The sequence below is a fragment of the Saccopteryx leptura genome, chromosome 6 (assembly GCF_036850995.1).
Source record: "Saccopteryx leptura isolate mSacLep1 chromosome 6, mSacLep1_pri_phased_curated, whole genome shotgun sequence".
Taxonomy (NCBI): Eukaryota; Metazoa; Chordata; class Mammalia; order Chiroptera; family Emballonuridae; genus Saccopteryx; species Saccopteryx leptura.
The window spans coordinates 87,395,315-87,422,462 of record NC_089508.1 but is presented as its reverse complement, the minus strand read 5'-3'; the positions used below and the strand labels follow the sequence as shown (position 1 = coordinate 87,422,462).

The window sequence follows — 27,148 nt, the reverse complement described above, 5'->3', positions numbered from 1 at the left end:
AAATCAGTTTTATATATATAATATAAGCTATATATAATGTTGAAGTCCTAACCCTGGTAACTTTGAATATGACCTTATTTGGAAATAGAGTCTTTACAGATGTAATGAAGTTAAGATGAGGTTACTAGGGTGGAGCCTAACCTAATATGATTGATGTCTTTATAAGAAAGGAAACTGCCAGGTGACAGTCACACACACAGAAAAGGGACATGTGAAAATGAAGGCAGAGACTAGGGTTATGCTGCCAACAAACCACAGAATGGCTGGGGCAGCCAGCAACTGGACTGAACGGACAAGGCCAGATCCTCCCGTGGGACTCCAGAAGGAGCATGGCTCTGCCGCACCTTTATTTTGGGTTCTATTCTGAAGAACTGGAAGAGGATCATTTCTGTTGTGTTAGGCCACCTAGTTAGTGGGAATTTATTACAGAAGCCCTAGGAGAGTATTGTCCTATGTGAATAATCTATCTCATATTATGGCCTCTCAGTTATTTTGCTTCCTCTTTATCAACTATATTCTACTCTCTGGTTCAGGCACCCTCTATCAGGGCCTGTTTTCAGCCAAAAGTCTCCGCTCTGAAACCTCTGATTGACACACTCCACAGACTATCCATCCCTCCATCTTCCAGCTTGCTTGCTTGCTCACTCAATTACTCTTATCACTATTTATGTTCCTTATACCTTTGTACTACCGGTCCCCTCCCATCTTTAGTTCTCTCCTATTCAGCTTCAATTCCAACATTTCATGGTCCAATCTCCTAAACTCTCTCGCTCCTTTGTTGTTTATTACATTCATCTGGCAACACACTGACCCTGGCTGACTTTGTCCACTTCCTTCATGGCTATGTTGGACTGCCGAGTACTGCTGCAGAAACCTGGGAGAACTAAAAATTCATGGTTACCAACTACACCTGGTCCTCAATGTTGTGCCCTCACACTGCTCAGAAATTCTGTTACTCTTCTCTAAACTGCTTGCCAGAGGCAGATTTAACGGTGGGTGCACTGGGCACGCACCCTGGGCCCGACTTCTGAAGAGCCCCACAAAACCCCAACTTTACATTTTTTCTAATGACACCAAGTTTGGTTTCATATGTGCAATTTTAACATTAATAGTTCAAGTACATAGTATTTTTTATTTGTTTTAAAATATGGTTAACATGTATTTTTATCCCCCCCTCTTTTTTTTAAGGGGCCCAATATTTTTCTTCTGCACCCGGGGCCTCAACCGACCTTAATCCACCTCTGCTGCTTGCCCTCCAAAGCTTTCTGCATAAAACTTACAGATGTACTCCCATCCTTCCCTTCTCCTTTCTTATTAAACAGAATATGAGTTCTTCCTTTTCCCTATCTCTGTTTTTGATACGAATCCTTCCCCTTATGTCAGCTATTTTCACACGAAACCATCCCATCCCTCACCTGTGTTTCCTTCTCCTTCTTCCCTTTTATTTTCTCATCGTTTAAACATGCATAAGTCTTTCCTATTACAAAAATTATTCCATCCTCAAAACCTCTCCAGCTATCCCTCTCTTTCAAAGATGTCTGAAATGGTTGTCTTTATTCTCTTAATTTCCTCTTACTGTTCACTTCTACTAAATTGACTTCTGCCCTCATCACCTCATTGAAAGGGCCATCACCAACATTGCCACTGGCCTCCATGTCACTACATCTAAAAGACACATTCCATCCTATTACTTGACCCCCAAGTGGCATTTTACCCTATAGACTCTGCTCCTTCTTGATACTCTTCTTTGGTTTCTGTGGCTCCTATGACATTACACATGTCTATTTTCCCTCTTATCTCCCAGGATTCTCCTTCTCATTCTCAGTGATGTTTTTCTCTTTCTCCTTTCATTTTAAAATACCAATATCTTCCAGACCATCCTCTCTTCTTAGTCCACGTTATTTTTCCACTTACTCTTATAGCTTGATTTACTACCCATAAGCCAATATCTCCTCCATCTCAACCTCTCTTCTAAACTTCTTATTCATATATTTAAATGCCTATCAAAATTTCTTCTTTTAAATGTCTTCCAGGTATTTTGAATTTAGAATATCTAAAATTCAGTTTTTAAGCATAATCGGCACCCTCTGTTCAAACTTATTCCTTCTTCAATATACTGTATGTTACTAAATACTACACCATCATAGGCAGTGAAAGCCCATAACTCTAGAGTCAAATTTGACTCCTCTTACCTTAATCCCTTTGCCATCCTATGAATTCCATTAACCATATCTAAATTAAATTTATTCCCAGTCTATTCATCATCTTCTTCCATATAAGGAACCTATACATCTTCCTCAAGTTCATGTTTTCCTCTGATAATAAGGTTTTGCTCTTATTCAGCCCCCATACTTGTTGCTTCAAAATCTGTGCCTTTTCCTCCTCTCTTTTCTCTTGCATATGCTGAAGCTGTACTCAGAGAAGTAGCTTTTCTGGTTCCAATGGAGCAGCTCACAATAGAAAAACTCCCCTGATGATAACTTATCAATTCCAGACAAAATTTGAAAAATAATTGTTTGAAGGCACTGGAGAGCTACATAAAGCAGAAGGATCTTGAAAGATGGGAAGCTAACTAGGTGATAGTCACATTTAATTGAATTTTCTCTTGAGGGCACTCCTCTATTCATGGAGCCCCTGGAGATAGATACAATAAGAAAACACCTTGCTCTGCAGTCAGAGGTCTGAGTTTGGGGCTGTCAAAGCAGCTGGAAATTAAAGAGAAGAATGCCTGAAAGAAGGGACTCACCACAGAAAATAAAACATCAAAACCAGCATTCAAATTCCCCTTAAGTTTTTGGCCAACTCATCAACTATACAGGCAACATTCAAAGTATCTGATGGAAAAAACATCTGCAATGGTAAAAATGAGTCAAAGTTTCATCAGCTACCAGTTCTGAAATGTCAGAGTTTGGTGTTCAAGTCTCACTATCTAGAGGGTGTTAGGACACACTTTAGGATTTTCATTAAAACCCACGAAGGCTACGTTTCCAGACCAATGATGATACCTTAAAATTAAAAACAAATTAAAATAGACCAAACTTCTACAAGATCAAGGAGATCTCACCAATAATTTAACTGACAGTCAGGACATAATATAATTCTATTCAAGGAAATATAAAAGAAACCAGAATAACCATAAAATATTAGCTAAAAGATTCAGTACACTAGATATTCAAATTAATAGTAAAATGTGATTTATAATCAATAGAAAAAATGGTCATTAAAAGTAGTCTCATAAGCAACCCAAGAACTATTATAAATATGTTAATAAATTTATCAGAAAAAAGCCTGATCTGTGGTGGCGCAGTGGATAAAGCGTCAACCTGGAAACGCTGAGGTTGCCGGTTCAAAACCCTGGGCTTGCCCGGTCAAGGCACATATGGGAGTTGATGCTTCCTGCTCCTCCCCCCTTCTCCCTCTCTCTCTCTCTCTCTCTCTCCCCTCTCTATAATGGATAAATAAAATCTTTTAAAAAAAATTTATCAGAAAAAAATGAGACTAATGGAGAAGAGAGTTAGAATTTGAGGAGAATATGTGAAACCTTAGAAATAAAGTACTAGAAATTTTATTAGTTAAAAATATAACATTTGATTCATTGGAGGGAGTTATAGAAAATTTACATTAAAAAAGAATCAGTAAACTAAAAAATAAATCAATAGGAATTATTCAAACTGAAGAACACAGAGAAAAATAATTTAGGAAAACCCGAACAGTTTTAGTCACCTATGGAACAATAGAAAACAATTTAATACATAAATAATTGGGGTTACAGAAGGAGAGCATGAATATGACAAAATATTTTAAGAAATAATGGCCCCATAGTTCCTAACTTGATTTAAAAACCAAGATATCCAAAAGTTCAGCAAGATCCTGCCAGGATAAATACAAAGAAAATTACTCACAAACACATCATTCCAACTGAAAACCAAAGATAGCAAAATACCACCTATACAGTGTTGAAGGAAAAAAAAAAGTCAAATCAGGATTTATATACAGAGAAAAAAATCCTTCAAAAATAGGTACAAAAATAAAGACATTCTCAATGAAAAAAAAGCTAGGCAAGTTTGTCTCTAGCACACACCTACCTGCACTACAAGAAATACTAAAGGATATAGTTCAGACTAAAGAAAAATGCTATCAGATGGAAACCTGGATCTAGAGGAAAAAATGAAGAGCACTAAAAATGGTAACAATGTGAATATTATAAAAAACTTTTTGGGCCCTGGCCAGTTGGCTCAGTGGTCGAGTGTTGCTGGCATGTGGATATCCCAGGTTCAAATCCTAGTCAGGGCACATAGGAGAAGCAACCATTTGCTTCTTCACCCCCTTTCCTCCCTCTTCTCTCTCTCTCTTTCCCTCCCACAGCCATGGCTCATTTGGTTCAAGCACATCAGCCCAGGTGCTGAGGATGGCTCCATGGAGCCTATGCCTCAGGTGCTAAAATAAATAGCTCAGTTGCAAGCATGGCCCTAGATGGGCAGAGCATTGGCCCCAGCAGGGAAATGCTGGATATATCCTGGTCAGGGTGCATGTGGGAGTTTGTCTATCTCCCCTCTTCTCACTTGGAAAAGAAGAAAAAATAAACAACAAAAAACCCAATTTTTTTTCTTTTCTTAATTTTTTAAAAAACACAAGTCTTCAAACAAAAACAATAAAGTACTGCATATTACATAACATACATGATGATAATAATAGCACAAAGGATATCAGGAAAGTGATATAATATTAATTCAAGGGAGATTGTGATGAGTTAAAAATTCATATTTTAATCCCTAAAGGAATTACTAAAAAATAATACAAAGAGGTAGAACTAAAAAGCCAATAAAAGAGATAAAAATACTTGATTTATCCTAAAGAAGACAGTAAGGGAGGAACAGAGGAACAAAATCCAGAGGAACAAAAGAAAACAAATACAAATATTGATCGACTTACGACCTATGCAATTTACGACCACAATCGCTAGCCACGACTGCTCCGCGTCTGGCAGCGCAAGCGTTGCCCAGCTGGGCTTACAACAGTGCAGACCAGCTTCTGGCAGCACTACCGTCTCTGCATGCACCATTTCAACTGTTATCCCAGACTTGGTACAGCAATTTGTGTTTTGTGTCTTGGATATTTTTCATCAAACCCCTCCCAAGATGTCTACCAAGAGGAAAATGTCTTTGCAAATATTAAACCAGTTGTACTGGTAATGCAGTGTTTTACTTAAACCTGACGAATGTAAAAATAAGAAACAAAATGGTGTAGAGATGATACAAATGGCATAAAATGAACAAAGAAAATTATGATATATAACAATAATGAAAGAAAATTATGATAAAATATGACTTAAAGATTTTTTTTTTAATTTTTCTGAAGTTGGAAATGGGGAGGCAGTCAGACAGACTCCCACATGTGCCCGACCGGGATCCACCCAGCATGCCCACCAGGGGGCGATGCTCTGCCCATCTGGGGCGTCGCTCTGTTGCAACCAGCGCCATTCTAGCACCTGAGGCAGAGGCCATAGAGCCATCCCTAGCGCCTGGGCCAACTTTGCTCCAGTGGAGCCTTGGCTGTGGGAGGGGAAGAGAGAGACAGAGAGGAAAGAGAGGGGGAGGGGTGGAGAAGCAGATGGGCGCTTCTCCTGTGTGCCCTGTCCAGGAATCGAACCCGGGACTCCTGCACGCCAGGCCGATGCCGGTTGGCTCAGTGGTAGGGGTAGGACTTAAAGATTTTTATAACATCATTTCACAGTACTGTACATATAGCCTACTCAACTTACGACCAAATCGTGTTACAACCAGTGTGTCAGAACCTATCGTGGTCATAAGTCGAACACTAGCTGTAGCAAAGATGCAGACTAAACCCAATAGTGTGACTTATTACAATAAATGTAAATGAATGGCCCTGGCCAGTTGGCTCAGTGGTAGAGTGTAGGCCTGGCATGTGGAAGTCCTGGGTTTGATTCCCAGTCAAGGCACACAGGAGAAGTGACCATCTGTTTCTCTACCCCTTTCCCTTTTCTCTCTCTCTTTCTCTCTCTCTTCTCTCTCACACTCTCTCTCTCTCTTTTCCCCTCCTGCAGCCAACCTTTTGAGAAAATTGGCCCTGGGTGCTGAGGGTGGTTCTATGGCCTCGCTTCAGGTGCTAAAAATATCTTGGTTGCTGAGCAATGGAACATTGGCTCCAGATGAGCAAAGCATCACCCTATAGCAGGTTTACTGGGTAGGTTCCAGTTGGGGCACATGTAGGAGTCTGTCTGTCTGCCTCCCAGCCTCTCACTTAATAAAAAGTTACATGCGGACTTACGGCTGTGCAAAAGTGGGGGTGCCAGTGCCCTTAACCCTCACGTTGTTCAAGGGTCAACTGTATAATTATGAACAGTTGTAACTTGTAACTGAATCTTCATAATGATCTTATGTGATGAATGCAATTTTAAAGATGATGAAACTAAGGTAAAGAAAGGGAGGTCAAGCCCTGGCCGGTTGGCTCAGTGGTAGAGTGTCGGCCTGGCGTGCAGGAGTCCTGGGTTCGATTCCTGGCCAGGACACACAGGAGAAGTGCCCATCTGCTTCTCCACCCCTCCCCCTCTCCTTCCTCTCTGTCTCTCTCTTCCCCTCCTGCAGCCGAGGCTCCATTGGAGCAAAGTTGGCCCAGGTGCTGGGGATGGCTCTGTGGCCTCTGCCTCAGGCACTAGAATGGCTCTGGTTGCAACAGAGCAACGCCCCAGATGGGCAGAGCATCGCCCCCTGGTGGGCATGCCGGGTGGATCCCGATCGGGCGCATGTGGGAGTCTGACTGCCTCCCCGTTTCCAACTTCAGAAAAATACAAAAAAAGAAAAAAGAAAGGGAGGTCATTTGCCCACATCAAAAAGCTGCTAAGCAGGGGAGTTAGAATTCCAGCCCTTGCAGTCTAGCTCCATGGTTACATTTTTTTTTTTTTTTTGAGAGGAGGGGAGATATTGAGACAGACTCCTGCATGTACCCTGGGCAGGAACTACCTGGCAACCCCCTTCTGGGGCCAATGCTAGAATCAACAGTGCTATCCTCAGTGCCTGGGGCCATGCTCCAACCAATCAAGCCACTGGCTGTGGAAGAAAAAGGAGGGAGTGGGGAAGAGAAGCAGATGGTCACTTCTGGACGTTTATAGCCCAGGCTGATGCTCCATCCACTGAGCCAATTGGCCAGGGCCAGATCATGTTTCTTAACTGCTGTCCTGCACAGTGTTCCGACTTTAGTGTATGTACTGGCGAAGTGCACCTGCACAGTATTTTACTTCCGTGCTCCCAGGTTGTGGAAGGCAGAAGAAAAGACAAGTAAACCGTCATAATTCAATGAAGTAGATGTTCTGACTTCCCCACTTACAGTATTTCTCTGCTTTCTATCCCAAATACAGGGGATAGTAATCTACCTCTCCCCTTTTATAACCTGATTTTCTAGAAGATACATGGTTATTTCATTTACACTATGAAACAATGCTATAAAATTTTAACACTGCTTTATGTGCTGTCTCAGAACACTTGCAATTTAGAGGTTTGTTTGATTTAAGCAAAATACATATTTCTGACATTAGAATGTCAGGCATTCGGAGCACAGATGCAGGAAGATTGTGGGAGAGGGTACAAAGATCTGCCCAGGTATTCCTAGAGTCTCACCACATGGAGCAATCTGTCTTCTTTATCCTTAAGCTGGTGCATGACTTTTATTGCTGGGTATTATAGAAATTAGAAAGAGATTCGAGTTTGGAATGAATAATATTCAGGAAGTCACTTCTCATGTAAATTCTAGTACCTTTCCTCTGTAAATGAGAACAGCGTTTGCTCGGTAGGCTATAAAGATTACATGAGAACATGTAAGCACTCACTGAGATATATAGCACACAGCACATGATGCATGAAAGATGTAAAAAAAAAAAAAAGGTACAAAATTTCAACATGTAAGTCTCTTTATATTACACAGCAAGGAAGATTTTTTGGAAAAAAGTCTAGTTTGGCCTTTTATACGATCTCTAGTCCATAGAAAATAATACCCACTAAAATGTCAATTAGAACTTCAAAGAGTGTACAACCTTGGGCCGAGCCTCTGTCACTGCAAATTTGCACAGGCTTAGTGTTTTAGGAGTAAACAATAAATCTATTTCTGGGCAAAAGATCAAAATAATAGAAAATGCTATTTCTAGCCTGGAATTCTACTTTAATTTATGCCATCTACATAATGGTGTTAGCACAATCACAGATGTTTAATCCTGGACCTTGAGAGCCTATCCGACTTTGCAGAAGCCATGGCAGACTCGTTTTCATCTTCAAAAACAGTGAAAACAACAGGGATGAAATTTCTACTTGAAATTTTCAGTAGGAAAATTGGATTTGAAATTGAAATTTTATTTTGAATGAACCATAATCTAGAAGACTAAATGTTCCTCAGCAGAGCGGTGGAACTTCATTCTGAGACACCCGGAGCCCGGAGACTTAAGCTTGCCACTGGCTTTGCAGGGACAACAAGGTAAATTGCTTCACTCATCAATTTCAGTTTCATCATCATCAAAATCAGTGAAATAGACAAATAAATCTTGGTTTTTTGAAAATTATTTTAAATAAAATGTTTCCATACTCATCCTACTTTTTGATGATGACTTTTTGATTAAAGAGAGTGGGAGTAAGGATTTGGAAAGGTGTTGGTGTTCCCCAAACATCTGACAAGGCCACACAGTAGTTAGTTATCATCAATGAAGATTACTGTGGAGTATGGCTTATGAAATTCTTTTCTCCTTCTGCCTGAGCATTTGACCTTCAGTTAGCTGTCCAGCTTTGTTCTTGGGACAACCTGATAAAATTGATACGCTAATTAAGTTGTTAACAGTGAAAATGATCCCTGATTGGTATCTTGTATCTGGACTGGGAAGACTACCAACATCTTATAGAAAGCCACATCTTTGTGATTCCTCAAGCATGAAGACTCATAGCTGGTGTGGCCGTTTGTAGGGAGCCCCAAAGCTATGACTGTGGAGTTGTTACAAGATACATTGGCTCCTGTGGTACATGAAGCTTTTAAGCCATGGTGATTATTATACCTGCCTGATTTAGACCCCGTGTCTTTGCACTTGAGCTGTCATCTAGGGTGAGGGATTCAGGAGCCAACCCCTGTACACTGCAAGGGTTCCTACAAGAGTGCCTGACACTTCCTGTCCTACTGAGCAGACCAGTACTGAGTGACCTATGAGAGTCTTTTGAATCTGGATGTTAAGTTGAACCAAACAAGACCCTTTGGTAGACATACTGCAGATACAAAAAAGGTCTCTCTCTCTCTCTATTTCTCTCTCTCTCTCTCTCTCTCTCTCTCTGTTATACATACACATGAGACCAGAAGAAAAATAGTAAATTCTGGATCCTGGGAACAAATGTTCTACTTAAAAATGATGGTAACTAAACATTTGTGCTATGATAAATGAAAGAAAGAAGCAATGTTTCTTCTCCACGTTTCCTAGTCTCTGATTATAATTCTGAGTTTTTCCTACAAAATAAGATGGCTTTTAATTCCTGGGGCTGTGCTTAGTTGAAAGGAATGCTGAATGACTGTGCTTACACCAATTAATATTTGCAGTTTCAGGACACCTTTAAAGAAGGGTAGGCATAACATGCAGGAATCAACATCACAAGAGCTCTTCAATGTGCTAAATAGTCTCCACGTCTACAGCAAGTGTTGATATTCTTACACTTTTGCTTTTTATTCTTCTACCCTCTCTCTCATTCCTTGCTTCAACAGGACCTCCTTTTCTCAGGGCTCGTATATTAAAAATATACTCAAGGACCCTATCTCATCTCTTCTTTCTCTGAGGTCCGTCTTCTCCTTAAGAGTGTATCTCAATTTTATCTCTCTGTTTCAATATGTTTTAAATACCCTTGACTAGGAAAGCCCAAGGTCACTCACTGGTGGCTCTGATAAGAGTGGTGTTTCATGTCTGTGCCTCATGCCTAGTGCCAGGCTTTACTGAGCTTACATTAGCTTCCAAGTACCTGACTGGATGGTAGAGAATTAAGTGAAATGTTTAGTGGAAAGGGAGGGACATGCCCAAAGGGACATATGCATAGCTTCAGCAGTCTACAGAAAAGACTGAAGCCACAGAACATGGGTTCATCTAGAAGCACTCCCAGGAATGGTGACAGGAATTTCTCCAAACCTTCTGGAGTCTCTCTATGCACTTGACCCTGTGTCTTCGTGAGAAGCTCTCATAGTGCACTTTCTTCATTATTGTGTACAAAAGGGTGTACTTATGAAATGATAGTGGGCATGCCAACTTTAACAATTGTTATATCCTTTTAGGAAAGCAGTTTTAATACTGTTCATGCTCCCGACACCATTACATCTAGCCCTGGACGTTTACCTCAGGAAGCAAAAGTCCACCAACAAACCATGTACATGCAATATTTTAATAACCATGGATCACTACTTTTATACCCAGGGGATGCAAAGAATTTTTAGGTTATAACATGATTGTTTTTAATATGTTTTATGTTATTTTGTTTAAGATTAAATCATAATATCCAATGGTTACATAGAGTTTACAATGTACAAGGCAACTTAAGTATGCTATGTATTTCACGTATATTAACTCATTTAATCCTAATAACAACCTTATTAGGTAATTACTATTAAGTTCCTACTAAGCAGAAGAGGAAACTGAGCTCAGAAAGGTGAGGTACCTTGCTCAAGGAGCTGGCTTAGCTGCTGTGTGAGGGAAACAGGCTGTGTGAAGGAGACAGGATTCAAACTCTGACAGTCTGGCTTTAGAACCGGTGGCCAAAACCTCTGTCTCATGCTCCACCCAATGAATGACTAGAAAATGGTGCCTCTGGTTTCTAATTCAGGCCAACACTGTTTCCACTGCACCAGACTGCACCTCCCTTGCAGATGAGAAAACTGAAAACAAGGCTGAGTGACTTGCCCAGGGTCACATGACCAGCTAATGGTTGAGAATTAACTTTTTGACTTCTAATCTAATGATCTTTCTATTATTGTTGGGAATGAAAAGAAAAATATCTAGTGAAGAAAAAAAAAAGCCAATGAGAAAAGGCCTCAGGGAAATCAAGTCTAAGACCTTTAAAAAGATAAAAATCTTCCTTGTTGTTTTGCTCTGCTATTTATTTTAATGTGGCTCTGTCCTACTGGCACTGGCCCTATGTGCCGCTGACAGATAACTGTATGTGTGGGTCAGGGACCTGCATGAGAGTGGCAGTGATGGAGAGGAGAGGGCCTTCTGGGAGATGTGGCCATCACAGGGCACGTCTGGTGTGCCAGGACTGGGTCAAACTCTACATGTGTGTTACGTCCAGTATGTTCATGTGGAAACATGACATGCCAATCAGCTGATCCTATAAGAAAATGTAATCATTTCCTGATTGATTGAAAAATAAGGTTCTGTGAGAAAACTGAGCTTGAAGGGTATGGCAGTTAGCTATGTGTCAACCTGACTAGGCTACAGTCCTCAGCTGTTTAATCAAACAGCCATCTGGGTTTTGATGTGATGATATTTTGTAGATGTGGCTAACATCCACAATCAGCTGATTGTAAAGGTGAGTGTCCTTGATAACAGGGGTGGGCCTCATCAAATCAGAAGGCTTTAATAATAAAGATGAAGGGAAGAAAATTCTGCCTCAAGACAGCATTAACTCTCTCCTAAGCTTCCAGCCGATCTAACAGATTTCAGACTTGCCAGTCCCATAGTTGCATGAAACAGTTCCTTAGAATAAAATTTTATCTATCCCCATCTGTCTGTCCGTCCATCCATCCATCCATCCATCCATCCATCCATCCATCCATCCATTCATCCATCCATCATCTACCACCCACTCACTTACCCACCCATCTATCTAGAAAGAGGGAGAGTTTCTATTGGTTCTGTTTCTCTGGAGAACCCTGACGAATATCCACATCTTTCCAGGACAGCAAAATACTTTGGGAGTGCTAAGCACACAGACCCACTTGATATACAGATCATAAAAAGCAGAAATAGTCCAAAAATGAAGGAAGGAAAGTTTGGCCGAAGGGACATGATATTCCACGCCATCATTCAGGCAGACACCAGAGCAGAAGTTCCTCTCCACCCCCAGGTTACACCAGGCAGACAATTACAGCCATCTCAGCACAGTTCAAACTCAAAGTGGCGTGCTTGCTGCAGAACACAGACCCAAGCACCCAGGAGTCCCTGTAGCAATAAATGACAGCTGGCAGTTAAGAACATTCACACAGATTTCTAGGACTTAGCATGAAAAGGCACTCTGGGAGTATTAAAAGAACCCCCTCTGTGAAGCCTTTATAGTGACCTCCAGGCTTCCCCTGTGTCCTAGAGAACACTCACAAACAAGGCCCCTCTAATTCTTCACAATGCTCTCGGTTTCTACTGGATCATTTCCTGGGCAGGGGAGAGTTATGTTTTAAATCTGATACGTTCCCCGTTTAAACAATAAATTGTCTTTTAAAGAAGAAATAAACAAAACGAAAACAAACTCCTCCGGATCAGAGGTTGCGGGAGAGAGAGAGGGCTGGGGGTGTGAGGGGAAGGAGAAGGGGTCGGCTGCACGGTGATGGATAGTAGCTACAGTTTACTTTGTAGCACAGATGGATGGTGAATTGCAATGTTGTGTACCTGGAACTTTAAAAAATTAAAATAAATAAATGTGTCCTTTCAAAATCCTTCACCATCTGCATCACCATCTCCCAGCGGTACCATCATCTAAACGATGGCTTGGGAGGCCGAGGGGGAAGGTGCCAGGCAGGTAATCAATCTCACCTTGGCTTCTGACGTGGGTTCCAAGAAGCATAGGCGATTCCCAAGTCCCTCGGCTGCCAGGCAGAACTTCCTTTGCTCCTTGTGGATGTTCGCGATGCACTGGAGGACCACTTCATCTTCCTGCCAGAGAACAGACACACATGTGAGTGGGGGCGGGGCGGGGGCTCTCCGTGTGGAACCAGGCCCCTAAGCCACCTGTATCTTTACCAGGCCCACTGAGAAGCACATGCTTTTGAATATTAACTAAATAAAGGAGACTTTTACAATTAGGCTTTTTAAAAAAAGACTTTATTTATTCAATTCTTTTTCAGAGAGGAGAGGGGGGGGAGGGAGAGAGAGAGAGAAAGAGAGAGAGAGAGAGAGAAGGGGAGGAGCAGGAAGCATCAACTCCCATATGTGCCTTGACCAGGCAAACCCAGGTTTTCGAACCAGCGACCTCAGTGTTCCAGGTCAAAGCTATCCACTGCACCACCACAGGTCAGGCAATAAAGGAGACTTTTATTCACACACCTGTATTCACACAGCATAACTGAGATCTCCCCTCATGTAGATTCTTGGAAGGACTCACTGGGAGTAAATACATGGAGTGGACATACTGTATCCACACACAGCATAGCATGGGCCTCACTTCTGCGATGTATACACTGCACACATCCCAGGTGAGGGGATCTTTTTAACACCTGAGTGAGCATAAAAGCAAATTGAAGCAATCTTTCCAAATATAAAATAAAATGATAAAGTGTGATTGAGGGAACACAGAACATAGCAGAGATTAGAGAGAAGTGGGATTCATGGAGGGAAAGTCAGTTTTCTGTCAGGGGCTGTGGGGGAGGCAAGAGTATGTTTTGTCAGGGGGGGGGTAAATATAGTGGGTGACACATTTGCCAGATATGACAGAGGGAGTCTGGAGGGTAAAGGGAGATGTTTTAGCTACACGGGAAAGGAAGATTGAAAGACTCCTTAAAGGTTCAGATCATGAGAAGGAACTGAAGGTCAAGTAGAGGAGTCATTCTGAATTCCCACGGTGGGACCTCCCTCCTGTGCATCCTTCTCAGAACTAGCCTCTCAAAATTCCAGAGACCTTGTTGAATGGCATTCCTCTTGTTGATGGCCAGAAACAAGGTTGTCCTCCATGGACACTAACATGCTTTCCTCTTGCACAACCCTACCTAAGGCTCTGAGGAAAACATTTTCCTTACCAATTTCTCCATTCTTGCTCCTTCAAACTATTTGTCCATGCCCTGTAGCCACCAGCAATTGACTCTAGACTTCAAACCTCAAAACGATCTCAGGGGTGGTTAACTTAAATGAGTAAACAGAGGAGAGCCAGTTGAAGTTTCCTCCTTAGCTATCACTTTCCTGTTCCCATCTCACCCCTATGCCCCCGATGTTAATGTTTGTTCAGGCAGATTAAATAGAAGTAGGGTTTTCTTAAATGGTGCCTGCACTGTACCTAGTCATAAGAAAAAAATAAAATCCTTCCACCTTGTGGGAAGATGAAGAGACTCAATAGCACAAAAATGTCTGCTGGTGCCCAGAGATGGGTCAGGGACTACAGAGATATGAGAGAAGCCACAAATCACACATCTATGAAAAGAACATTGAAAGGAAGAAAAAAGTTCCACAGTTTTAATTGCACTGAAACGTTACTGTTTATCATTAAATTGAGTTGGTAATAAATTCAAGATCTTCTGCTTAAAGTCAAGTCAGATTTCATGGTCTTTATTTGAATTGACACAGACAAAAACCCCAGAACATCACTGTTTTTCAAAACAGGGGCTCAGTGAAATCTCTGAAAGGAATGAAATTTCTCCCCAGGTGGTGTCTCCCCCAGATCCTACGGCAACTAGCGCCTAAACCACCCTTCCAAGGGGACGGGCAATGGGGAGTAATCTCAGTTGTCAAAATGATTGAGCGCTGCTTCATGCAGGGACTGGATGAGTTAAATGGTCTGTATTAAAAGTGGCAATCTTCAAAACATAATTTTTCTGCCCCAAATGTCAAGAGGACCCCCTATTGAGAAATATTAAATATCTGCCACCTACACACAATTCTCCAGTAAAAAACAGGCATTTGGAAATCACGGGAGCATGATTATGAATCAGGCTTTTCATGACCTGCTGAAAGTCAAAAAAGTTTTCTCTTCAGTATTTGTCTTAAAGAATCTCTTTCCATGACCTCATTTCCCATGCTCTTTCCACCCAAAGGAGCCCCAAATACCTTGGTTTGACTTTGCACTAGCTACCTGGAGTCTCTATTTGTCATCTGAAAGTGACCTGTCCTATAATTCACATCCTCTTAAACGAGGCTGCTGATCAGCTAATACCACACACAACCTGTCCTGGCTCAATGACCATGTGCTGAAGAGCAGTCCAGCACAAGTGCTCTCCTAGGTTGTCACTCAGGGTGGCACACAGATGCGTGTGGGACCTGGAGCCAGATGCACCCTCTCCAAACACTTTCCCTCTTCCCCACCTGCTGTCTGGAACTGTATGCTCAGTGCTGACCTGGCTACAGACGCCACCTGGAGTGGCAGCCCGGACCTGCCTCTGCTCCAGACAGCAGCTATTAGCTCCACACATCTTCGGTAGACAGACATCTGGAGCTTTCAAGTGCATGACACAGAACTCTTTGCACCAAGTCCATTTGGAATCATGAGATGAATTAAATCAACTCCTCTGATTACTTTTCTCAGTTCCTCGTAAAGCACAGAACACAAGTCTCTCCAGTTGCCCACCCTAGTTTACTCAGCCTTGTACTGATGTATGCTTCCTCTTTTCCTGTTAGCTAGCTTCCTTTCTCCCTTTGCTTTAAATCCAAACTGGGAATTCCAGAGAATACCATTTCCAAGGAAGCCCCTCTAGTTGGAGGTTGCAAATTCCAGAAGCTTGTGTTCATTCTCCCCACATCTCCCAGTGCCAAACTCAGATTATTACTCTTCTACTCAAGTGAAAAATGCTTCGTAAATTGAGGTAGGTGATAGCCAATCTCCACATCATTTTTTGGCAATTTACCAACAGCCGAGTTACCACTTATCTGCCACTTAATGACAATCAGAAAATCTGATAAGATTTGTGGTATGTATTTAAAATACATTTATTGACCACCTTCCAATGACAAAACATTCTATCAGGATGCTGCAGAGTACCCTGGGTTGTATAAGACAAGATCTGTAAACAATGTAACAATGGGGTTGATGGCCAAAAGGCCAGCGGATGGCCTTTCGCATTCCTCTTTAGCCATCATTTTGAGTAACTGCAGGGTTTATGTGGACAATCTATTCAAAACAAACACCTTGACCTAATTACTTCTACTAATAACATACTATTGTGAACGTTCCTTTCATTATACAAAATAATTCTAATTCTAAAATCCAAAGCCAGATTATTTTACTCTCTGAACCCAATTTTATCTTTCTCGCTTTCTCATTCTCTTACTTGGGCTATTCTTGCTCTCCTTCATCAAGACTAGCAGTTTCTACAGGGCGTTGCCATCTCCATTCTTTCCCATACCTCAGGAAGGAGAACGATAGATTTAAAAATGATTCAAGGGGAGACATTGGTTGATAAGATTATATAGGTTTCTTGTGTATAAGTCTATATAATACATGATCTGTATATTGCATTGTGTGTTCACCCAAAGTCAAGTCTTCTTCTGTCACATTTGATTCCTTTTACCCTCTTCTACCATCTTCCAACCTCCGTTCCCTCTGGTCATCACCAATCTGTTGTCTGTGTCTATGGATTTTTGTTTGTTTTCTTGTTTGGTCATTCGTTGCTTTCTGTTTTATATCCCACATATGAATGAAATCATTGGTTCTAGACTTTTTCTGTTGATAGATTTTTTTGATAAAGAAAATAGCGCAAAACTCTGGGGTTTTGTTGCACTAACTATTTGTGGGGGTTTTTTGTAATACATTTTTTAGCTTGTTTGAACTCTGATTTCACTGGAACAAGACCATAAAAATCTTCCCTTTTTGTAGGACTCACATTAGATTCAACTCATTAATAGCCATCTATAAGAGACCTAGCCCCCATCTTTTAGGGTGAGGGGTACAATTCTCTTAAGTCCCCAGGAAACAGCATGAGTAAGATCGCAAAGGTTCTTTCTGCTTTCTATCAAGTAATTCAGAAGGGCCCTGGCTGAATTTTAAAGTGACTTCCACCCAAATGAATCCTCCCAACCACCTAGAGCCTTATTTCGCCCTCATTCCTATTACTTGACTGTCTCCCAGGTAAGCCTCCACAAAACACTCCTTGTTGAAACCTCTCCATTCCTTTATTCAACTCTGTAGTTTTCTGATTTTCTTACCTATCTGATGGAGCCTTCCCATGTTCTTCTCCTCCCATTTGTAAATACAGGGATCACCCAAGAGTAGGTCCTTGTCATTTTTCCTTAACAATCTCATCCATTCTTCAGGTTTCCAGGTTGATTCTCAGGAGTTGTTATGTCTTCTTCACCTCCAACCTGGTGGCATTCTAAAGTTTCAAACCTTCACACCTATTCCTAACTACATCTGTGGGCTTACGAACACCTCAATATGTCCCAATGCACCAAAAGACCCCTTTTTTGGCCTGCTTTTATGCTCCCTGTGTTTGTTAATGACACATCCATACTTCCAGCAGCCCAGGCTCAAACCTCACCTCTTGTCTCTGTGTCTTTCCTGCTTCATCCAACAGCAGATGGGACAGGGCAAAGAGAGACTGGAGCTCTCGAGACCAAGCAAGGCTGTGAAAACACCAGAGCATTCTTCCTCTGATGTGTTACCAGAAGCAAAGTTCTGACCTTATCACTTTCCTGCTGAAAATTCATAATGACGCTTTCTCTATATCCACAGAACAAATACAAATTTCTTTAACTAGCATCTAAGGACTTTCATTTTCCAACCTATTTTTCCAGCTTCTTCCCTTTAGAACTCCTTGCTTATCTCTACCTCCCTGTCCTTACTCACATTGTTTCTGATTCTAAAACTGCCCTGATTTGCCCTATTTTGTCATGTTAATACATTACCTATCCTCCCAAGCTTAGCTCAAATTCCACATTCTTTCATGAAGCCCACATAATCTCTCTTCTCTCTGAACTTTTACAGCAATATCACCTGACTCTTGCTCTATGGTTATATACATGCATGCCTCATACCCACTGTATTATATAATTTTAAATGGCTAACATTCACTGATCTCTGACTAGCTGACAGGCACTGTACTTTATGCACAATAACCCATTTAAACTTCAAATCAATATTCTTAGGTAGGTACTATTGTAATCTTCATTTGGCAAATGAGGAGTCCTTGTACAGAGCAGATAAGTAACTTGTCTAAGATTATGGTGGCAAAGGGTAGAGCCTTCTATCTAGTCTAGGCAGTCAGTATCCACTTTCTCTCTCCTACTCTTCTCAGCTGCCTTTGTAACCCTTAAAGGGCAGGTTCACATTTGGTTCAAGTTTACACCTATAAGGATATTCACTGGCATGGTGCCTTATGCACATTTCATACTCGATGGTAATTTTTGAATGGGTGTATTTTTACCCTGTAATCCCAGTTAATTACAAACTCTGGTAGAGCAGAAAACTGATTCCTCATCCAAGCTGGGAACATAATATTTTTGACAAATACATGTTGACTGATTGGGACATGGAATCAGATTAAAAGAAGAGATTTCTTCACTCTCAGCTATAAAACAATAGTTATTGTAGAAAGGGTCACTGGTTCATTGATGAGTCAAAACTGAATAAAAAAAAAGAGAATAGCTGTTGATATAAAAAAAAGTAATGAGGAATAAGCAATAATGAGCCTTTGAGGTTTATTTCAAACATTATTAGTCTGTTGCTTAATTATTATCAATAATAATACCAACTATTCATTTCATACCAGATGCTCTGCTGAGATTTCCCCCTAAATTATTTAATAGTTCAACAACACAACCATTTTAAGAATGAGGAAACCAAAACTCAGAGGAATGAGGCAATTTTAATGAATGATTATTTAATGAAGTCATTATATGCTACCATATTATAGCACTTCAGTATAATCCTTATAATCACCTTATAAGGTAGGTATTAATGTATATACTCTCAATATGGAGATAAAGAGGTTGAGGCACAGAGAGGTTCATTAGCTTGCCTAGCACCACACAACATGTGACTAATAGATCCTGACCTTGAACCAAGGATTATCTTAATCAGAAGCCAGTCCTGTTTCCCATGGTGCCAAACTGACTCTCTTAACCCAAGAGACTGACCTTCACAATAAGTCTCAGTTCATGTCTTTCTGACTCTAAGTCATGGTGATGGTACTGATAAAAATAGATAGCACCCAGCTCTCTCACATGGCCACACAACACCGAAATGTAACCAAATCACAGAACACAGTGCCAGAGAAAATAGCCAGGGAGTTAAAAATCCCATAAAACAACATTTTTTTTCTGTGCCCAATGACTATAACACTGGAAGGAGTGAACATCATTCCAAAACTTGTAGCAAAGGGGGAGAAATGATTAAAATCCAAGGTAGTATATCATATGTCAGCATCCCTCCAAGCTACTCAGTACACAAGCTCCAGCTATTCCTGTTATAGATTCAGCTTGCAATGGTGTTGAGTGATTGTTCTTGAACAAGAATACACAGCCTTCAGCTCTCCTTGCTTAGATCTCATATTATCATCACAGGTCATCTCTGACAAAGTAAAGGTTTTCTATGGTTCCTCCTCTAGCTATAGAACTTTTAACTTGAAAAGGAATGCACCTTGCCTATTCTATCCCTGTTGCTTCTTTCTTACACCCTGGCTCACAGGCCAAGGCTCAGAACGACCATGTTTGCCATCTGAGTTGATGGGTGGGGTCACCTTGGTTTTCCCTCTCCTCTCTGGGTCATTTGCAAAGAACCTGTTGGAACAAAACAAAATGGGGTGACAGCCCTATTTAAGGTAGGTCATTAGGCAGCTGATGACAGCCCTATAGTTAGATCTGCACATCACTGACACCAAGAAGCTCGTGAGCAGAGAGCACGTGGGACAGAGTGCTGGTCAGCAGATTTCATGGTCCACAATAAAGTGCAGATATTACTGCAGAGGAAAATTCACAGCCATTCATTGCTTTCAAAAAAGATGTGTCTTCACCACTCACCTGAGCAGCAGGCATGATTTTAGGGAACTGATAGTAAAATATACTTAGCAGAGAGCAAAGACACAGGTGAGAGAGTGCCCTCTGAGGCTCTACCCACAAGTGTCTCTTAAAAAAAATAAATGGGGCCCTGGCCGGTTGGCTCAGTGGTAGAGCGTCGGCCTGCGTGCAGGAGTCCTAGGTTCGATTCCTAGCCAGGGCACACAGGAGAAGTGCCCATCTGCTTCTCCCCCCTCCCCCTCTCCTTCCTCTCTGCCTCTCTCTTCCCCTCCCACAGCCAAGGCTCCACTGGAGCAAAGATGGCCCGGGCGCTGGGGATGGCTCTGTGGCCTCTGCTCCAGGTGCTAGAGTAGCTCTGGTTGCAACAGAGCAATGCCCCAGATGGGCAGAGCATTGTCCCCTGGTGGGCATGCCGGGTGGATCCCGGTCGGGTGCATGTGGGAGTCTGTCTGATTGCCTCCCCGTTTCTGGCTTTGGAAAAATACAAAAAAATAAAAAATTAAAAAAATTAAAAAATAAAATAAATGGGCTTTTGGGATGGTGAAACCACTCACAATTTTTCACAAGGATTTCACATCGGTGATCTGTGTGTATGTTCTAAATATCAATCTTTTTGAGTCTTTGCTTCTTTAGATTCTGAGCTCCTCAGGGTCAGGAGCCTCCTGTTTTCTGGAAGTCCTCAGCGCCCAGCACAGTGCCTGGGACTGAGTAGGGAAACACAAATATCTGTGATTTTAATGGCAGAACTGTGTATTTTGAAAACAACTGATCAAATGAACATAAATACTTATGCATCAAATTGCACAATAAAGATCCCTTTTTATATTTTCTTATAGTGTCTGGAATGACAACATGTTAATAGTCAGGGTTACATAAAAGGATCAATGATACCTTGTTTGCTTCCACAACGGTCCATGAAACATACGAATATTCTAATCTAAGTTTTTAAGTTACAAAGCCAAAGGTTAGAGACTGCAGGAAAAGGCTAACTAGTCTAAGTCCAGTTCTCAGAAACTGATATTATATTGCATCCCTGGGACACCTCGAGGGGTTGGCTGCTGCCGTCGTCTGGTTTGTTCTAGTAGGAAGAAACCTTTAGAAATCCTTATTGTTTTTGAATGTCAAAAATTAGGGATGGGTCCCATTTCTGGTTCTTCACTATTCACTGACTGTTGCAAAATTCAGTAAAATAAAAATTTCAGAATGCCAAGAGACAAATTTGATATAGTTTATCATTCCTTTTTTTCTTTAAATACTTTCTTCCTGTGGCTTGTGAGGTACAATGTTTTTTGCTTTTACCTCCCTCTTTTTTTTTTTAATTATTATTAAGTGAGAGCCAGGGAGGCAGAAAGACAGACTTCTATATGTGCCTGGACGAGGATCCACCTGGCAATCCCCCTATGGGGTGTTGCTCTGCTCATCTGGGGCTGTTGCTCCGTTGCAAGGCAACTGAGCCATTTAAGCACCCTAGGCTAGGCAACGGTGCCATCCTCAGCATCCAGGGCCAACTGGCTGGAATGAACCATGGCTGTGGGAGGGGGAGGAAGAAAGAGAGAGAGAGGAGGAGGAGTGGTGGGAAAGCAGATGGTCGCTTCTCTTATGTGTCCTGACTGGGAATTGAACCCAGGATTTCCACATGCCCAGCTGATGCCACTGAGCCAACCAGCCAGGGCCTGCTTCTTCCTCCTATATAGTAGCAGCTGCTTCTCAGAGTCCTCAGCTGGCTTATCCTTCCCTTCCCTTCTCTAATGATGGACTAGTGCTCCACAACTATTCCTTACGTTCTCTCCTTTACCTGCCTGCCTTCCTGGTGATCTCATTTGATTTCATGGCTTTGAAAACCAACATGAATACTGATTTACTCCCCAATTTGTATATTTTTCATAATTTTCAAATTTAGACAACCTTCTATGAATTCCAGACTCTATCTCCAATTGCTTATTTAACATCTCTATGTGGATGTCTACTAGAGATCTCAAATTTAATGTCCCACATCTGATTCCCATCATCTTTCCCAAGTATGTTCCCCTGTAGTCTTCACTGTCTTAAAACACAGCAACTCTGTTCTTCAGGCTTCTCAGGAAAAAAATTTGCTTTTTGATTTAAAACATCTTAAAATCATATTGACAGCCCCTTCTTTTTTCTCACCTCACATCTGCAACAAATCCTATCCCATACATCCAACAGGGTCACCTGCATCCTCGTCACCGCACCTGGCTCATCCCATCATCTCCGTCCTGATTACTGCAATCCCCTATGAACTTGCTTCCCACTCACATCTCCTCTCTACATGGGACCCAGAGGGAGACTTTAAAAATCTCACTGAAATTATGTCTCTCCACTACTCAAAACTCTCCAGTGGCTTTCCATCTTTCTTGGGGAAAAGGGAGAATTCTTACTGTGGCCTATGAGGTCCTGAAACTATGCCCCACTTCCTACAATCTGTTCTGTCATTCTTTTGCTTGCTTAGTTTTGACTGCACTGGCCTCCTTTCAGGAGCTCAAATCTTTGAAATGTGATCCTTCCTCAAATCTTGTGCCCAGAATCCTCTTCTCCCAGACACCTGCAGGGATCCCTCTCTCCCTTTCTATTGGGGTCCTCTCAGTGTCCCTTATTAAAGAGTCCTCCTCTGACTATCCTCGTAAAGCTACAACTCCATTCCCACTCTATAATCTTCTCTTGCCTCTTTTCCCAACTACCACTTGCCACCTAAGCACATATACTTGTCTCTTATGTCTCTCCTCCTTCATTAGAATGTAACCCACACAAGTGCTGCTTTGCTCACCACTACATCCACGTGACTAAAACAATGCCAAAGCCATGGCAGGCACTCAAATAGTCACAAAGTAACACAGTAGTCATTTTCTTTTCTATTAAATACAATGCCCACAAATACTTACGAATTCATTATATACTCTTTTCTTTCTTTATGGGAAGTGACCAGACAGTCTTCATCTCGGCTCGAATTGTTTGCTTATGCTGGGGGCTGACAAACAAAAGAGGCAGCCTGCCTCCAGGACCATTTCCGCCCCAGCAACTAGAACACTGGAGTGCTGTGTTCCCTCTTGATAACTTTTCCCATTGCCAAGAAGGCAGAGTCTGGTGCTTGATTATAAAATCTACTCAGCCTCTCCCATGGCTGGGTCACTTTGGAAAGTGCATGAAAGGGGGATAAGGAAAAAGCCATTCCCTAAATTGATTAGAGGGACAAGCAGGCACTAGTGTTTATGTATGCAATTAATTCCCTGCTTATAGAATACGCCACTACCCAACATGTAAAGTGCCGTGGCCTGTAACATGTTCTCCTAGAAGTCATGGTCAATTTGTTAAAATTTTCTTTTTGCATAGGATGGCGAAATAGTGATTTTGTTGGTACCAAGAGAATTTCAGGTCCAATATAATTTTTTCTTTAAAAAATAATCCAGCCTGACCAGGCGGTGGCACAGTGGATAGAGCGTCAGACTGGGATGCTGAGGACCCAGGTTCGAGACCTCGAGGTCTCCATTGAGTGTGGGCTCATCTAGTTTAAGCAAAAGCTCACCAGCTTGGACCCAAGGTCACTGGCTCGAGCAAGGGGTTACTCCGTCTGCTGAAGGCCCGCGGTCAAGGCACATATGAGAAAGCAATCAATGAACAACTAAGGTGTCGCAATGCGCAATGAAAAACTAATGATTGATGCTTCTCATCTCTCCATTCCTGTCTTTCTGTCCTTGTCTATCCCTCTCTCTATCTCTGTAAAAAACAAAACAAAACAAAACAAAAAAACCCATTTCTTCCAGCTCCTAAAAAGGGTTTCCCGAAAAATGGTAACATTAGTATTTTGAATACTTCTCTTCACCCAATGAGAACACACTAGGTGAGTGACTATGCCTACATGCATGTACATACCCCTTTGGTTTCTTCTGCTTTAGACAAATAAGCCAGAGTGAGAAATGAATGAAAAAAAAAAACCAGAATACTAAAGCAAACCACACTGTTCCATGTCTAACTCAGAAGCAGCAAGGGTTGATAATAAACTTACCCAGGAAAATTAAACTTACACAGGATAATAAACTTACACAGGAAAATGTCTCTGGATCTAACATTGCTCTGAACCTAATTATGTGTGTGTGTGTGTGTGTGTGTGTGTGTGTGTGTGTGTGTGTGACAGAGACAAAGAGACAGACAGACAGAGGAATAGATAGGGACAGACAGAGAGGAAGGGAGAGAGATGAGAAGCATCAATTCTTTGTTGTGGCTCCTTAGTTGTTCATGGTTACTTTCTCATATGTGCCTTGATGGTGGGGGGGGGCGGGCTACAGCAGAGCTAATGACCTCTTGCTCAAACCAGCAACCTTGGGCTCAAGCCAGTGACCTTGGGCTCAAGCCAGCGACTATGGGGTCATGTCTATGACCCTACGCTCAAGATGGTGAGCCTATGCTTAAGCCAGCAACCACGGGTTTTCGAACCTGGGTCCTCTACATCCCAGTCCAATGCTCCACCCACTGCACCATCACCTGATCAGGCTGAACCTAATTTTATAAAAGAGATTTGACCAGGACACTTCAGCTTCCCACTTTGATTTTATAAACGCTGATGAGTTTGCACTGTGTCTCCATCCTGATGCAATCTAAGTACCAGGACTCCAGAAAGACACGCGAGTATCCAAAGCTGACTCCGCCATGGCACTGGTGAGAGACCTTGACAAATTATGCAGTGGTACCGGTATTTTCCTGTTATTAGAGCTATTCTTTATTTTAAGACAATTTTCTTTACTTTTATCAATGGTTCTGGAACCTCTGGCTTCTAAGTTGAGGCACGACTCCTTCCGTAGGCAGCAAGCAGTTCCCCTGAGGCAGCCCACCCACTCTCAGCCTCATCTCCTGACAGTACCTGTGCACAGGGGAGTGAGCCACGGTACCGCCTGCTTTTCTTTCTGCAGAATAAAGTCAGTTTTGAGATTCTTTTTACTTAATTTAGGCAGTGCCTCAGACAGGGTTTATTTCTGGAATTCTCTCCTTTTAAGATTTGTAGAAAAGGTAAACAAAACTAAAAAACTCAATGTGTAGGATACATTCAAATACTCTGTATATGCATAATCACTCCAATTTACTGACAGATGTAAAATCTGAAAGCAAGAATGAAGCATCACACAAAATCTAATAGCCGCCTGACTAGGTGATGGTGCAGTGGATAGAGTATCAGACTGGGATGTAGAAGACCCAGGTTCGAAACCCTAAGGTCGCCGGCTTGAGCGTGGGCTCACCAGCTCAAGCTTGGGGTCACTGGCTTGATTATGGGATCATCGACATGACTCCATGGCCTCTGGCTTGAATCCCAAGGTCACTGGCTTGAGCCCAAGGTCGCTAGCCTGAGCACAGGGTCACTTGCTTTGCTGTACCCCCCCCCCAATCTGGCCAAGGCACATATGAGAAAGCAATCAATGAACAACAAAGGAGATGCAATGAAGAATTGATGCTTCTCATCTCCCTTCCTGTCTGCCTGTCCCTATCTGTCCCTCTCTCTGTCTCTCTCTCTCTGTCTCAGTCACTATAAATAAATAAAATTTAAATCTAATAGCTATGCATGGAATGCTGTGCCTCTTTCAAAAAAGATGCTTGATGAAGTTAACAGATCATAATGAATTTTATGGACTGACATTTGATGGGTAAGTCTTTGAAAACAGGTGACTTATGGGCAAAAGAAGTGTTTTTATGATTTAATGGGACATAAAGCCATCTGAACTGCCCAGGACTAGTTCCTTTAAAAAATCATCCATTTATTCCAGCTTCATTTGGAACTTAGTCACACATTCTTTTAAGAAATACTTGCATGCCTACTGATACGCCAGCTTCTGTCTCATGGCCTTGGGCACAGTGGTGAACAAGACAGGCTAGGAACCTGCCCTCCTGGACGTCCCATTCTAAGGGAATGTCTATCTTGTTGAATACATGGACTCAAAATGGCTTGTGGTTTGCAGAGATGATGATATAATTGAGGGCCAGGAAATCTAAGACAGAGACAAAAATGCAGAGAAAAATTTGAGCTACTTCTCTTTTCTCCCTGACACTGTTTCTGTCCCAGGAAGGGCTCCCCTGTATATGTTCCTATTAGAGAACTTCCCCCTCTATATTGTAACTCTTGGGTTTCTTGTCTCAATCCCCTCTAACCAGAATTCTTTTGCTTAGAAGGCAAGGATTTGTCTCTTATCATAATGTCTACCACATGGCAAACATGTCACAAATGCCTGTCGAATGAAAAGAATAAGGTTCAGAGAAATAGAGGAACAGAATGGTGGGTCAAATCTAAGTGAAAAGCGATAAACCAAGAAAGAGTACCCAAAAGTCAGGAATCAAAACCAGACACTGCCAGGGATCATAAAACATGCCTCATAAAGAGACAGAGGACCCTTGGAAGCCAAGCCAGCCAGTTTCTAACAGCAATACTCCTCAACACAGCCTCCTGCGCCGGGGCTCAGGCTTAGTTCTCCGAGTCTCACACTGGGGGAGAGGCTGGCTACTGTGTGCAGCAACTTCCTGCACTTAAGGATTTCAATTCAGCAGGGCTCTTCCTATCAGAACACAATGAATAAACAGTAAAGGGAAGTCGTCTGCCAGCAGGCAGCTCAAATATAAAGAGGTTGCACCAGGCACCCGTTTGAGCACTTTATTTTCGTAAGTTAGTTATCAGGATGCCCACTGTTGGTGCCCAGAGCAGGCTGCCCCATGATCTCCCACAAGGACATAATGATTATTTGGAATTAAAATCACTCGAGAAGCAGCAGGAGCAGGGGGAGCTCTCTGACTCCCTGTCTCTCTAAATGCAGGAAACTTCTCTCCTATATGATAGGTGTCCGCCCGTTCCTGATGGCTGACAGACATCCCGATCAGCAGAGTTAAAAAAATCCAGAGTCAAAAGTCCATAAAAACAAACCTTGTAGTGCCTTGACTAATTTAGATCCCAAGTCCAAAACTTACTTAGATTCATTTTTAATGAGTCCTAACCTTTTTTTAAATCATGTCAATTTCTTACAAATGTATTGTTTGTTTGTTTGTTTAAAAAATAGTAAAGGGTCCCTGGTTCCATCATTTCTTTGAGACTCATTTTATGATGTCAGCATCTTACTATGGTTCTCCCATATGCGTGTATTAAGTTGGTTTCTCTCCTGTTTATCTGGTCTTGTGCTAATTTTATCATTTTACTGTTAGTCCATCTGTAGGACTAATCATACAATTAATTTTGCCCCTCCCTGACAGTTCTGGTGAGCCAGCCAGAAGAACTTC

The 27,148-nt window shown here is 41.9% G+C and overlaps 1 protein-coding gene across 1 annotated transcript in view; it reads right to left on the bottom strand.

Moving 5' to 3' along the window:
• The window catches only part of RYR3 (ryanodine receptor 3), a 605,631-nt gene that overhangs the window by 410,527 nt on the left and 167,956 nt on the right, over window positions 1-27,148 (bottom strand). Inside the window, 1 exon segment of the mRNA XM_066388565.1 lies at window positions 12,767-12,886. Within this exon segment, the coding sequence (XP_066244662.1) occupies window positions 12,767-12,886 (120 nt within the window).